Genomic DNA, 15,450 nt, shown 5'->3' with positions numbered 1-15,450 from the left:
TGCAATACCCTTAGCAACTGCTTGGGCCACTGTGTTTTCAGTGGACAAATGATGTGTACAGCTTTCCAGCATTTGCTCAATGGTAGGTTCTGTATTCAAGGGTAGGGCCTTAAGAATTGTTTTACACTGTTCATTAGCATTACTCATGGCGAGTTTACACAACAGTTCCTTTCTTGCCTCTGTGCTCTTTATCTGTTTTTCCAGAGCATCCTTAATTCTGTCCACAAACTTGATAAAGCTTTCATCTACTTGTTTATTATTAGAGAAATGTTGGGTAGGAATAGAGTCATCTGGGGTAAGAAGTAAGGAGGTTTTTGCTGCAATAGCTAAGTCCTGTAGTGCCACCTCAGGTAAGGTGTTAGGTTGGTGAGAGGGTTTCTGTAAATCCCCTTCTCCAGCCAGCTGTTCAACTGTAAAATCTGGCCTATTTGCATCTTTAGCATAGGTGTCTGATGTTTTTAATTGTCTTTTCCAATGCCTTTCCTATAGCATATATTCTGCCAGGAAAAGAAGGCAGTGGGCAGTATTTTTAACATCGTGAGGTACTAAAACATGTGCCGAGAAGATAGCTTCTAGGAAATTTCTAAAACTATGTGAACTTCTACCGTGTTCTTTGGCTATATTTCGTAGTTGCACAAGTTCTTTATTTGTGTTAGATTCCCACATCATTTTAGTGGTGGCACCACCTCTTTTTCCCTTTATATAAATTACTGGGAAGGCAGAAATTCTCTGAGCCAGTTTCCAATCCCCTGCCCGAGTCACTTCCATTTTTATTAGAGCCCATGGATCTATGTCCTCTGTATCAGAATGGACTCGCTGTCACTACTGTCCTTAGTGGAGGAGTGAGAGTGAGCAGGCAATGCAGTATGCTTTTTTGGGCGTATTGGAGCAAGAGTTTGCAGGTTTGTAGGGGACCGAAGAGGGTGCGGGGGAGCACATGGTAGAGTTTGGCTAGAGGGAGGCAGCAGTGGAGCAGGAATGGCAGCACCACGTGTGGCACAACCTGCGCAGGACTGAGGCACATGGAGAAGTGGAGTGGCACCGTGGGGGGTCTTGGAGGTTCCGTTCGGGGGACCCTGAGGGTGGATGGGCGGCTGCAAAGCCTGAGGATGCAGGCAAGGAAGAAGCGGGGGAGAGGAGGCAGTGGGATTGGAAGGGGCTGTGCTGCCACAGCGGGCACGACGGGGCGTACAGAGTGGTTTGCCGGAGCTGTGGCAGGCAGGCAGGGAGAAGACTGCCTGCTGCGGCAGGAATGGTAGCGGGGGTGGGGAGACACGTGACAGGGGTGAGAGGTATGGTGGCAGGGGTGGAGGGGGCAGTGCCAGGGGTGGGGGGGGTGGGATCACGGCAGGCTGCGCGGAGATGTTGGAGTGAGGGAGGGTGGACCCGATAGAAACCATAGAAACTAGCGCAATTACACCTGAAGATAGCACGGGAGGAGGGTGCAAGCAGCATTCCGTGGATTGCGCTATAGGTGGAGTGGAGTCTGCACTAGCCGCGTCTGAGGGGGAAACCGAAGGATGGGCAGGACCTACAGACCCCGCAGGTGTGGAGGGGGTGGGTGCGGGCAGCAAGAATGCCATGTTCCCCGTTCCAGGAAGGGGGCCTGAGGGTGGCACGGCCCCAGAGACAGCGTTTGAACCCAGAGAAAGCAGAGGATAGGATTCAGAGACTGAGAGAAGAGGAATGTTATCTGTGTTATTAGCATTTGAAGAGAGTCTCTGGTGGGAGAGATAAGGTCGGAATGCCCTCAGCAGGGGAGGGCTGCAGAGAAATTGAGCTCTTTATTTTTTCGACCGTTTTGGTTATAGAACAAAAAGAGGTAAAAAACTGAGTGACAGAAAAATCTTCATTAGTTTGGAGAGAATATATTCTTGTCCCTACTGTGTCCCAAAAAGAATTTAGAGCGATAGTCTGTGTGTTAGTATCTAGAAACTGGGAAATAATCAATTTTATAAATTATTTCAAGTTAGTTTTTGAGAGATTGTCTTTAGAGAAAGAAAAGCTGTTAGCGGATAAGATTTTTAGGCTTTGTAAATATAAATCTCTCCTGTTCTGGGATCGTTTTCATTTACTAGGTTTTGATCTCATTCCCTTTTCCCCTCCAGCAGCAGAAAGAGAAAAACAAAAAAGAAAAAAAACAAACAAACAAACAAAAAAGGACCGAAGGTAAGAGCGCGCAATTAAGGCTGTTTTAAAACTTACACTTCTTCAGCCGAATGTGGGTCAAAAACTGCTGGTGGGTGGTCTGCCGTGTCCGACTCCTCAGGATCTCGTCCCAGATGTCGATGTGGAGGGTCGTTGGATGCCTTTTCAGATAACTTCTTCTATAACGGAGAACTTATCTTCAGGAGGTCGTAGTGACCCGAGGCAGTAACTATTCAAGACGAATGCTGCTCTCTGGGGGTGCCAGGATGCCAGCAGCCCAGTTCGGGGAGCCAAAATTATTACAGCGAGGGTTCTAGGGGTCTCTCCGACCCCGGCTGCCGTAGGTGTCTGGATAGCGCAGTCTTGCTAAGCACAACCTGTCCAGGTCCTTCAGGCAGGCTCCCAGCTGCAGGCAATCTTATCATGCAGCTCAGCTCTTAAGTGAGATCAGCTCTTTGGTGAATTCAGCTCTTTGCTTGCTAAGTGCTGCAGTAGACGCAGGGAGAGGAGAAGGCTGTATGAGGTTCCACAGAGGTGTCTTTATTGGCAGCTTCTGCGAGGGGTCACAGTGACAGCTCTTCTGCCGAACAGCACAGAAATAGGGGTTTATATAGGGTATAGGGGTTTTGGTAAGGGTCGAGGTGAATATGACCTATCATCTTACAGAGAGACAACAAGCATCCGAAGGCAGAAGAGGGGCTCCTTTGGTCCAGTCATCGTGACTAGGCATTTCTTATCCTAGGCAACTGACTGCCAGGGAGCCCTTGCAGGCCCTGTGGCTCCTACAGGTAGTCATCAATTGTTTTGGTTACACGGCTCTGTGATGTCTGTTGAGGGGACATCAGGATGCTGTCTGTGCTTCTGAGCAGGATGTAGTGCAGGCCGGACACATCTAGCAGGTATCCAGCATGTCTCGGTGTCTATTGAAATGCATTTATCATAGGATTATTGTACTGTAATATGATTGAAAGACATTAGAACATGATATTACCTAAGACTTAAAGGGGGGGCTGTACATTCACCCGAACCTTTTTCCCCTTTTTTTTGTATTAATAAATAAAAATAGGAACAAAACATGGATTTTGAACAGCATTAATAAGGTACTATTATATAGGATTGGCTATTGCTAAGGGGTTTCTTTTTCCCAATGAGGACTTGAAAGAACCTCTTCTGGACGAGGCTTTCTTGTTTATCTCAAAGGAAAAGGGTTTAGCTTTTGTAAAGTTTGGACAGAATCATTTAGGTTTACTAGTATATTTCTCCTTGACCAGCCAGGTTCATGCCTTGATCAGGGCCATGAACTTGGTTGGGAGAGGTGTTCTGTATTTATATTTTTAAAACAAGCTTTTATTAATATCTACTGCAAAAAATGTTAACATTAATAACTTCTGAATAATTAAAGAAATATAGGCATTTTAATCTTTCAGTTATTATGCTAACAGTGCAAGCAATATACTTTTCTTCCTTTTGTTAGAAGTTAGAAATTTGTTATTCACTTCAATAGGTGACTTTTAGCTTTTAAAATGATGACAGGTGGCAAATTTTCAGTTAGAAAACTTTGCAACTGAAATTTGCTTATGACATTACTGAATTAATGTTTTTATGTTTGTTTTAATGGATCTAGAATGTTAGAATGAGTAAATTCTTTGAATTTTCCAGACTGATCTAGTTGATATTCTGCTTGCATTGTGAGTAAAAATAATAGAAGTATTATGAATAAACTTAGTAACATACATTCTAGGATATCTTTAATACACAGTAGTCCATACTTGATACAGAAACATAATGCTTTCTTAGTAACTGTAACAGAATCAGCTATGAGACACTTATTAATTTTGGCTTTAGCAAATGTAAAATAATAATAAATGTTGTACTATGAATTCTAGGACATATTTAGTAAAAAGTTGTGCATTTTTGTAACCTTTGTGTGACACCTTTTTTATAACTGTGATGGACTTGGTTGACTTAGTTACATTATATGAGATAGTTTTACTCTTAGCACATGTTATTAGTTTATTAGAGTCTGTAGAATATGAGAACCTTTGTATAGTTGAAGCAGTAGAAGGCAGGGTGGCTGTGAAGCTTTGTTGAGGTTTGAGAGGTAGGAACTTGGCACTGCTTTTGTTGGTATTGCTTTGGCTGGAGCTGTTAGATTTTTTTAGTTTGCCTCTTCACTGCCCATATGCAGGGAGCTGCTGGCTTCCCGTTGGGCTTGGTGAGAGGGTGGCCCGCTCCTAGCTGCCAAGAGGTAGCTGTGCTACGTGGCCAATACCATTTTTTCAGGCAGGCTTGTTTACTAATGTTCCTATGGTATAACATTCCCACATGCTTTTTACCTCCGCCGTGTGCTCGGTGGGCCTCCTGCAGGGGCTTTTCCCATGCTCTGCATCTGGGTTTGACGTCTGTAAGAGCTTCTGGTGATGTAATTCTCAGACCCGCCCATGGAGGCAGGGTCGGGGATGGGGCCACGACCACTAGAGGCGCGGATGTGTTCCACGGAGGTTGGCTTGGGGGCGGGGCTCTGCCCCCTGAGGTAAACTGGATTGGGGGTGTAAGTACATCCCCAGATGAAGGCGTGGTCAAGCTCCACGGAGTTGGGGGTGTATCTTTGGGGCTGGGCCCCCCGGCTTCAGGAGGAGGCAGTCTTGACGTTTCTATGGTGATGGAAGATGCGGCCGGCCCCGGCGGTGGGGGGGGCGGTCTCGGGAGCAGCATGGAGCTGTGTCATGGTCACGGGCTGCCCAGCTAAAATGGTGGTGCGGTTTGAGAAACCACAGCAGCCTCGCGGCGCAGGCACAGGCACTGGGCGCTCCGGTGCCGCACAGTATCTGCAGGGTGCAGGCACCGTACGCTCTGGCGCCGCATAGCATCCCGGCATGGGCCCATCCCTGCCGCCTGCTGTGGCTCCGCCTGCCGCCAGGACCCCGCCACCCCCCTCTGTCTCGCTGTGTGCCGGGACCCCGCCATGCGGGGGGGTTGCGGAAAACAGCTCGCCAGGGAACGGCGCCAGCATGGGTGGTGTATTCAGGGCGGCTCGGCCACAGGGGCAGCATGGCAGCACATGGCGGCCGTTTCGTCTGGCCATATGTTCTGCGAGCTTGGAAGGGTGCCCATCCCCCCGATAACTCCTCTGGCGTTCAATTCTCGCCATATGCCTCGGTATTTAACAGTGTTATTAAATCTAAGATAAGTTTCCAAGGCTTTATAACTCTTATGTCGTTTTTCTCGCCTCTGGAAGCTGCTTGAATTATAAATTGGCCAGTTCGTGCCCAGGTATTAAAGTCAAAGGCAGCTTCTTCAGTTGTATCCAATCCGTGGGTTTTAGCCCACGTTATTAATGTTAATAATGCCTTTTCATCATAATCTACGTCCCATTCCTCAAGAAGTCTCCATACCTGGAGTACTGGGTGATCTTGCATGGACACAAAGCCCCCCTATCTTCGGTGGGGCTTTTCTTCTATTTTCAGCTTCTCCGTTTTTTTGTTTCACACAGCCCTTTGGCTGTGGTTTTTTGCAGCTTTCCGCTGCAGGGTGGGCTCTCCTCACCTTAGTTTTTTTCCAGCTTTTCGCTGTGGGGACAGGCTCTGCAGGCACTGTCCTCTTGTTCCGTCCACTCTGCCCACAGGTAAATGATTGTTCTGCCTCACAATCTGGTTACACACCTGTTACCCCGGTGGTCGAGTGTCAGAGACAGACACACTACAAACCTCCGTTGGTCATCAGCAAACAGCGTGTGTCGCTCTCGAGGCGGTCACGACACAAAGCAGAGACCACAAGCAGTCTCAGTTGGCAACTCTTTATTATTGAACATGGCTGACTTTTATACACTTTCCAATTGTTTATGCATCTTCTACCCTAACTATTGGCCACAATAAGTCAACATAATACTATTGGTGAAAAGTTATAGTGACTTCAACTAACTTTCTAAAAATACTTCGTCCAGCTGCAAGGTTCTCTTATCTTTCTTCTCTTGGTTGTGGAGAGCTAGGGACCTGTGTGCGGAAGATCTCTGGCTGTACAGGTAGATAAGAAGGCCCCCCTCACCCTGCAGTCTGACCTTTGCTCCGTACCTGGCCACACCCGGCCGGACGTGAGCAGAGGGAAGTGACACAGACTGCCCAAGCCATAAATACCCCTGAGACCCCTCAATAAACGCCATTTGCTGTCCACCACATTGGTGTATGTAGCATTGGACCGAGTGACCCTGGGCCTTGGGTCACCGTGCCGGACCTCCCGAACCAGGTCGCCATGCCGTAACGGCAACATTGGTCTCCTTGGTTACAGCCTTGGAGAGAGCTCCTTATCAGCTTCTTCTTACTTCTCAGCTTCTTCTCGCTTTTTTAGCTAACAGGCCTGCTGTTAGCCCCTTCCACAAGCGTGTTTTATTGTTCGGAGCTTTCTTTTATAGGCAGTTCAAAACTCCAGGGTCTAGACAGCTCAGTGGTCTGATCTTTACGCCCCCCAGGTCCTGGACCAGTGATATGCTTGCACCTTAAGGAAGGATGTTATTGGGTGAAGCCCCTGTCAGTCAGCCATGGGGTCGGTTTATGGAACCATGCTGGGTTTCTTATTTATAACCAGACTAATGCCCAGTACAAGCCAGCTTGTACTGTGATATAATGTGACAACAGATCACCTTTGAGGTTCCTTCCAATCCAAACATTCTACGATACTATCATTCTATCTATTACCATCACCAGTAAAAGAGGCAAAGCTGGTGCCTTCCTTTTACTTCTTCAGCTGATGCTGGTGCAGAGGAGGCATGAGAAAAATAATAAAGCTCCTGCTTGTAGCAGGGTATCTTTAAAACCAAAACACTTCCCTCCTCTGGTCCTGCCCCTCTTCCTTGTGTCCATCCCAGGCCAGTACCCCACAGCTTTGGTGGGAAGGCTCAAGAGAGGGATGTTGCTGGGGAGAGGAAGGTATTGGTGAGGGAAGAGGTGGAAGGCTCTTGATTGCTGCAGATTGCCAATGAGATCCTGAAAGCTTTTTATTTCTTCTTTCATTAAACTTTGATGTAAATAGGTCTGGGGCAACAAAGAAGCATTTGCCAACTTTCTGCATTCTGTCAGTCAAGTGGACAGGGTTGAGGGCTGGATAGAAGCCTTCATTAGGAAGGTAAAGCTCAAAAAGTGTGCACATGGGCTTCAAACCTGCTTCCCTTTACTGTCTTTTTGCAGCAATTCCAGCAGATGGCAGATTTCCCTTGGTGTATGCTAGCTGCCCATATGACAATCACCTAAGCTTCACAGTCATATCACCTTCCCTTCTCCAAGAGCTGAATATGCACATCACAACACAGCTGATCTCTAGGGGTCTGGCCCAGAGAGCAGACCAGTCCCAAAGGCCCCTTCATTTCCAGAGCTATTGGCCCTTTTTTTGTTAAAGTGCACATTGATGATTTAAACTTGAATGTATATGCATTAGAAGTCCCATGGGCTTCTCAGGTTCTGCTCCAAATTTTCCCACCATGTAAACTGCAGAATGTTTAGCTCCAAAATTGAAAATTACCCCTATTAGCAATCCTTCATGAGACCATGGTCTTGTTGTTCTTTGCTTTTCCCACACCCCTCGCTTCCAGAACTGGTAGCACTGAAATGTTGATTTGTTATGTTCTCCTCCAGCCACCTGTGAATAAATATCAAAATAAAACCTATGTGGGAAAGAGACCAAATGTGATTTTGTTTCCCATTGAGAAATTGCAAACCTGCCTATGAAAACCATGAACACCTGGGCTTGATGGTGTCTTCTGGCCCAAGCAGGTGATGCCTTAAGTGTTAGCTTTCATATTTTCCAGATTCTGTACTGCATTATTATATAACTCTGAACTTCATATAAAGTGTTAGCAAGTTCTCTTCACAGTTTAGTTAGACAAAACAATCCTTTTCCAGCCTGAGAACTGAGGACACCATTGCAGCTTCAGGTCCAAAAAGTATAAACAACAGTGAATTGAGGAGAGTAATCTGGGAGGATGGGACTTCATAACCTGAAGCTGTAACTGGACAATTAACTCCAGTATGTAAATGGACCAAAACTTATAAGACTGTTAAAACTCGTGCCGGGTCATCCATCTTGGGTAGAGCCATGGCCGGGCTCTTATACTGCCCAAGGTGTATCCTTTGAAGGCCTTTCTAATAAATACCTACTTTATTCGTTTAACACTGTCTAGCCTCTGTTCTAGGTAGCTTCTCAAGGCATCACAGAGCAACAACCATCCCTCTTGTGTAGATCTTCTTTTAGACTCATTACAGAGCACAAAGTGGTCTGTATCTTGGATAAATTAAGCTCCTCCTATTCATTCAGGGAAAATAAGTGATTGGGAAAAATAAGTGATGATGAAAAATCGAGCCACAGCCCTCATCAATGAAGAAGGTGCAGTATTATTCTAAGCTATTAAGCATCAAAGATACCACACAGAATTATCCATGAGGTGTTTGGCTGCAAGAGAAGCCTAAGTCAGACCTGGTTAGCAAGGGAATAACCCAATCACAGCCCTGTGAGGGCAAGTTGCCAGATTTCCCTACTCCTAATCTGCCTCTTGCTAGTCAAAGATGGGCTATCTTTCAGTGGTGAGTTGAGATCTAAGGAGCATGAGGAGAGCCCTTTCTGGTGCTGGTTACAGGGATGTGAGCAGAGGACCACAGAAAAACATGCCATCTCTGAGCAGATCCTTGTTGGACGAGCAGATCTGCAGGAAAGATCAGACAACTTCATGTAATGATGACCCCTGCACCATTGCTATGAGGGATCATGTAGGATGCTGTGGCTGGTGTGGCACCTCTGTGTTAAGGGTCCTTTAGTGAGACAGAAGGATAAATTTGTCACTGAGACTGGGTACTACTCTTGAACATGCTTTCTAATGCCTGTGCTAAATTGTATGACCATGGTGCATCTGATTTTCTCTGAAAGAGTTAAAAGTGAAGAAGAAAATTAAAAGGGAAACTACCTTTTCAGGAAACACACTGCAGCCAAATCAAGGTTCAAATGGGGACATGCAAGCCAGCATCAGGACTTACAAAAGGGCTCAGTGAGTTCTTCATTGTTTGAAGTCTTGAAGAGTGAAGGTCTCCAAAGTGGAAGGCTCCAGCGGCTGTGGGAGCTGTAGGGTTGCTGTTGCAGCAGTTTCTCCAGGTTCTTTGCAGATGGTCAGAAAGGATGGTCATAATCAATCTTGTTGGTCTTAGGCTTGGGGATGCCTTCTCTAGTCTGCAAGGCTAAATTCATTACCACCCCAGCAACTTTTCTTCTCCATTGCATCTTCCACCAGAGAAACTCAAAATATTATTATCTCAGTAACTGTTGCTAAAATTAACTGTCATCTTTAAAGACTTTTCATGCAAAGAAAGAGGGACTTTTTTTTGAAGTCAGTGAATTATTTTGTCATGCCAATCTGACAAAGCTGCTGCTCAATGAGACATATCTCCACCCAGCCCTTGCCTTTCCTATACTGCTCCTTCATGGCCCCTTGTGCATGGTGGTTCACCAGCATTGTCTGGAGCTCAGAGGCTAAGATAGATTGAAATGGAAATAAAAGAAGTGACTTTTACAGGGCTTTTATTGCCATCCGGGGAAGTACAATACTGCATAAATGAAATTATTTATGGTTATAACAGCTCTGTGGTCAATGAAAAATAAAAAATACTTTGCACTTACATAGTGCCTTTTATCTAGGAACCTCGGAGCTCCTTGATCACATTAACAAAGCCTCACCATGTTCATAGTAAGGTAATAAATAGAGCATCCCCTGTCACCATTGAGTCAGGAATGGGAGTGACGGTGACACATAGACTCTAGGTCACTTCAGAAGGCTAATCTGAGTTTATTAGAAACCCAGTCTTTTATACACTGTTCCGATACAGGTGGACCTGATTGGTTATTTAATCAACAGCCCTCACACCATTGGCTAATTAAGAAGACACCCTTTGGTAAACATCTTATGAGAAAACAACTGTTCAAAACACCAGCTGCAAGATTGTTTTAATTCTTTCTCTTAGCTTCTCACAGCTTTTCCCAGAATGATGCCTGGGAAAGTTATCTGTTTCTCTCTCTTTGACTAAACTGTCACATCTACATCCCTCTAATCAGATAAACATACCAAGTCAGAGCACCTTCAGTGGAGAAGAGAGCAAGACAGCAGCTTGAGTTACACACAGCTCTTAGACGGTCTTGGCTTGGGCAAATCATTTAACATCCTTATAATCTCAGTTGTTTCCAGTAAGGTGGATGCTGCCCTTTTGTTCCTCAGGGGTGGGATGTGTTGACTAGCTCACAGTGGGAAGGCTCATTGAGATGCTTGTGATGTGGTTGTTGACTTGCTAATGGTGTGGGAGCATAGCCCCAACAGACCTGCCAGTTGTAGCTCCTGTTGGCTTACTCTGATATCCTCAAAAGGCTGCTGAGCATCATCCCTTTACAGAAATTTGTACAGCTGGGTTTTAGATAAATATACAAATGAAACAGCCCAGTGAAAGTGGGTGGTTTAGGTGCACCAGTGTCAGCAGTGTCATGTGTGAAATGGGTGAATTCCCTGTCAATGGTGTGTATTGGGATCCATCCATCCATGGCCCAGCTATTTGCTCCATGTGGTTTCTCCCATACAGGAACTGCAGATAACTTCATCTGCTCATTGCAACAGCCCTGAGAGGGTACAAGTCTGTGGATTTCCAGTCCTGCTTCAATAGGGTCTGAGAAGTTGTAAGGAGGTTTGGATGGCAACTGTTTCTTTTATCACAGTCACATGTTGATTATACAGCTCTGTCTCACTCTGACCCCTTCCATATTGATGCCTCCTGTCTCTTGAAACTGATCACTGCTTTTCCCTCTGTTTTACAGGGTTACCATTCGTTGCCTCATGAAGCTGAAATTGCGCACACCAAAAAACTGTTCAGAAGGAGGAGAAACGAACGGAGGTAGATGAAACATCTTAAATGTTTTGGTTTTGGTTTTTTTTAATCTACTCTTCTTTGTTGCACATTGTGGTGCTTTGACAGGAGATATGTTTTCTGGGATGTTGTGGTCAGGCCAATTGGTGCTCAGATTTTAATATTGGCACCTAATGTGGCCATTGGGACATTGGATCCGCCTCTGAGAACACGGGGTTAAAAGCAGGGCTTTCCCCCTGGGAGGCTCTCTTGGGTTTCCGGCGGGAAAGAGTTCGGGTCTCTCCCCCGGCCCAGCTGCTGGCTGGGCGGGGGGAGGGGAAAAGCCATGTGGCCGGGAGAGGTAGGCCTGACCCCGGGGGTGGAAGGGTGGAAGAGAGAGAGAGAGAGAGAGACACCGGGAGCCATTGGGCAGTCCCCCCCCGGGAGACAGACAGAGAGAGAGAGAGAGCCGGTGCCTGGGACTGTTACCTTGAAACTTGATAAACATGTACCTGTGCCAGCAGCACGGCTGAGAAGGAGAAGAAGGGGGGGGGGGGTGCAGCCAGCCGCTTGTAGGAGCTCTTAACACCTTTTCGGACAATGAAAATTTTACAGAACATTAACCTTTCCTAGAAGAGAGATAGAGTGGAAGATGAAGAAGGAAATGGGCAAGTGTGAGAGAGGTCTGGGCAAGTGAGAGATGTTGGAAGAATAGAGAAGAATCTTAGTGGGAAGAGATGATGGAGTGGCTTTTGCTGGACTCTTTTTGTATAGCCATGGACAGAACCATGTTCCTTGTGATACAGAGACTGCATCTAGGGGGAGGCAATGCCTCAGAACCAAGAGGGTTCAGTGTTGGTACCCCTAGGCCCCAAGGGGTGAAAAATATGGGGGGGACAGATGTCCCAAAGTTGAGACTGTGCCTTTTTGGAGTGGGACAAAGCATCCTTAAAAGTCAACCCTAGAAGCAGTTCTGGTCCGTGTTCAGTGGTGAGAGCTCTGGACATGAAAGGAAGAGGTCACCATTGGCACAAGAAGGACTCCTTCTCCTCTTGATGAACTGAGGATTGAGTATTCTGAAGGGTGGTGCCGGACCGAGAGTCGATGATTTGGGGGATGTATTGTATTGGGAATTTGGTGGGGAGGAGGAGGAGATGTATTTGTGAAGTTTTCATTTTCCTTGTGTGGTTTGTTTTTTTTTTTTTCCTTTCCCTTGTAGTTTAGTTAATAATTTTTTTTTCTTCCTAAGTGGGAGCCTGCTTTGCTTATTCCTGGTCACATCTCACAGCAGAAACCAGGGAGAGGGTATTCTCATGGGGGCACTGGCATTGTGCCAGTGTCAAACCATGACACACATCTTCTCCCATTGTCTCATGGAGTGTCTTTGGACAATACTGCTCTTTAGCAGCTGCCAGCATTGGGTTAATGCATAAACCCTTATTTGAGCACTAATGTTTTGAAAATACAGTCTGTCCATCCCCCTGGTTTGTCTGGGTTATGTCCTATATTGCCCCAGGAGTATCTTAAGGATCTTCTCTTTATACTTATTCCAGCATAGCCAGATTCTCCCAGTTATATTAGAAGAGGAAGATGGCAAGATATTATCTGTAAAAGCCTTGAGTTCTTGGGATTTGCTTGCCCTCTTTCTATTGAAAAGCAAAATTTGCTGACATTCAGGGTTGCCTACAAAGTGGACATGGTTTGGTTGAGAGGGGGTTGCAGAGAGTCTCAGATGCCTGTCTGCTAAATAGGCAGCCAAGTTCCTATGGCACTGGCGATTTTAATCCCTTGAGTTAATTTAATTGGGTCAATTGGATATTTAATTGTGTAAATTGCATATTTAATTATACAAGGGCATATAGAGTCCTTGATAGGAGTCATGACTATGGTTAAATGTGAAAATAAGTGGGAAATAAGGGAGTTAGTTGTACATGCAGCTTTATTTCTGCCAATGTGTTCTGCTGTGGCTGAGACAACTGTTTCTAAAATCAAGAGTTTACAAGGTTAATGTGATTGAACAGGAGATAAAGTGTCCAGTATTTTCTCCTAGAATCAGCTGAAATTTGTCTTTGAACTGTGATGCCTCACAGGGAGGATTTTCAGAGAAGTCTTATAGACACCTGTAATAGTAGTTGGAGTGTGTCCTCATATCTTCCCATTGCTTCTCAACTCATGAACAGCCATGATGTAGCTAACTCTGTTCGTGGTTTGGTTTTCTTGAATTTTACTAAGCAAACAAAACAAACTGCTGAAAAGAGTTTGCTCAGGCATCCTAAAAACATTCTGTTGTGGGCAGGGCAGTTCTCCAGCAGCAAATTCCATTTCTCTCCTTTTTGGGGTTCCCTCCTTTTTTCTGTATGCAATTTAAAAGCCAATTTAGTCTTGTGATTCAGGGAAAAAAAAAAAAAGGTCTTGTTTCAGCTGGGTTGCAGCCCTGTGATCACCAAAACATGGTTAAAACCAAGCTGAAGTCTGTGTTGCAAGAGCAAACCAGGTGGGCTTTTTCACAGTGCTGGGCTGAACTCTCCAAGAAATTGCAGTGGAGGGTTAGAGGATTCTGCTCCCATCCCAGTTCACCAAGGGGATCTTCCTCTGCCATATGAAGAGTGCATTATGCTGAGAGAAAGGATACCTTCTGCCTGAACCCATTGCCCAAAACTGAGCTGGACCAGAGACATGGAACTGCATGTTGGTTCTTCCTTCCCATTCAAAAAAACAGACAGTTGGAGGGATCACACTGGATGTGCATTTCTATTTCTATTTCTTTTTCTTTCTGGTCTCTTTAGATAAACCATCAGCAGGAAGCATTCAGCCCCCCAGGGCATCCCTGCCTCTTGCATAGATGACAAGGAGAGATAGCAAAAGAAACTGCCTTGGGCTGGGGTTAGAAGATGGAGGGGTGAGATGCAGCTGAAACCTAGTAGCACTGGGATAATATCCCAGGAGGAGAGACAAAAGCCTTAAAACCCAATTGATACAGCATCATTTGGGGGAGTAGACATGGGGTTGTTTCAACTCTAATCAGTCACAAATGAAATAAAATGGAAAGAGCACAAGGTATGCAGTCCTGTCCAAGTCTTTCACAGTGCTGTCAAAACTTAGAAAAACAATTTTAATTGCAAAAAGCTAAAAAGCCCAGCTAGAGGAAGATGGAGTGAAGCAACAGTCTCTTAAATAATTATTTAAGCAGAAAAGTCATGGTCCCATCCCCTAGACTTTGTCTGGGGACCTCAGCAGCCCTCCTCTCTCCATGCCATGTGATTTGATGCAGGGAGTTTTCAAGGTCCCCTTGTCTCTGTGGTGCATTTGGGACTAGGAGGGGTCCAAGTCTTGGGCTAGTGAAGCACCTTTTGTTTCTCATGCAAAATTATGCTGATGTCCAGCTGTGCTATAAATAGTTCTTGTCCCTGCTTCCTTTCCATCACCTTTCCTCGGGAAATGCTATCACCACATCACAGTGGAGGACAGCTCACCTACCTGAGGTCTTTGTCATGTACCTTTCACTCCCTTGGGGAGAAGCAACCCTATGGGTGTGCAACCATAGTTTTCTCCTTGCATATAGGATATGTTTTTATGTTCCATGAGTAATTTTTCTATGGGATGCATGCTTCGTTTGTTGCATAAGATAGACATGAAGAGTGAATTAGAGGTGTTATTAAAACAGTCTTCAACTTTCCCAGTTAAGGACCACTGCAGGTCTGTTGGACACATTTTTGGTAACAGTGATCAACATCAGAGCCACATCTGGTGGAAGGTTTGGTTCCACAGGGTGTTGTAAAAGCCTACATGAGGTGGTGAGGTCCCTACTGCAAAGAGATTATAATCAGGGCAGGAAACCAGGGAGACATATCACCCTTCCTACCTCACCCAGCAGAAATCCTGCACCCAATGTTTTCTCTGTTGACTTAGACACATTAGGTGAAATTGCCACCTCCGGATGAGGGTGATGGAGGACATCACCGTTTGATGGGATTATTAAGAGAGGAGGGGAGGCAAATTTTTCATAGATGTCCATGTGAGCAAGTGTCAAACACCAGTGAGGGTTTTATTGTGCCAAATGCTATTCCACTGTTTGCTGCCATACAAGATACATCCTACGAAGATATTACCACGGGCAACTTGATTTGACATACCATAGGCAACTACTCTAGGGAAGGAGGGAGTTTTCCTGGGCAGTGGCAGGACCTCTCCTGCAAGAAAAAATATTCTGGGAAATGAGGCACAACAGACCCATTTCTCAGATTGTTTCCTCAGACCATTCCCAACCCAATGCCTCTCTACTAGCAGACCACAAGCTGTGTTTGAATGTTGTCTCCTTGGGCAGGTGGGCTCTGAGTTTGGCTTTTTGTTTTTCAAAAAGTTCCCAAACCCACCATTTCTTAAGTATATATTGAAGCCTTGCAAGTCAACTTGGGGCTGCACAGGGTTTCTCCAGATCCCA

The 15,450-nt window shown here is 45.6% G+C and overlaps 1 protein-coding gene across 5 annotated transcripts in view; it reads left to right on the top strand.

Annotated features, from left to right (window-relative positions):
• Positions 1-15,450, top strand: part of LOC118701491 (CBP80/20-dependent translation initiation factor-like) — a 442,809-nt gene that overhangs the window by 230,661 nt on the left and 196,698 nt on the right. For all 5 annotated transcript variants that reach the window (XM_036406131.2, XM_036406130.2, XM_036406129.2 and 2 more), the window contains one exon: positions 10,981-11,057. In XM_036406131.2, coding sequence (XP_036262024.1) covers positions 10,981-11,057 — 77 coding nt within the window. The remainder of the gene's footprint in view (positions 1-10,980; positions 11,058-15,450) is intronic.

Source organism: Molothrus ater, chromosome W, assembly GCF_012460135.2.
Source record: "Molothrus ater isolate BHLD 08-10-18 breed brown headed cowbird chromosome W, BPBGC_Mater_1.1, whole genome shotgun sequence".
In the NCBI taxonomy this organism is placed as follows: domain Eukaryota; kingdom Metazoa; phylum Chordata; class Aves; order Passeriformes; family Icteridae; genus Molothrus; species Molothrus ater.
The sequence above is the reverse complement of the archived record's forward strand: the minus strand, read 5'-3'. Positions and strand labels throughout refer to the sequence as shown.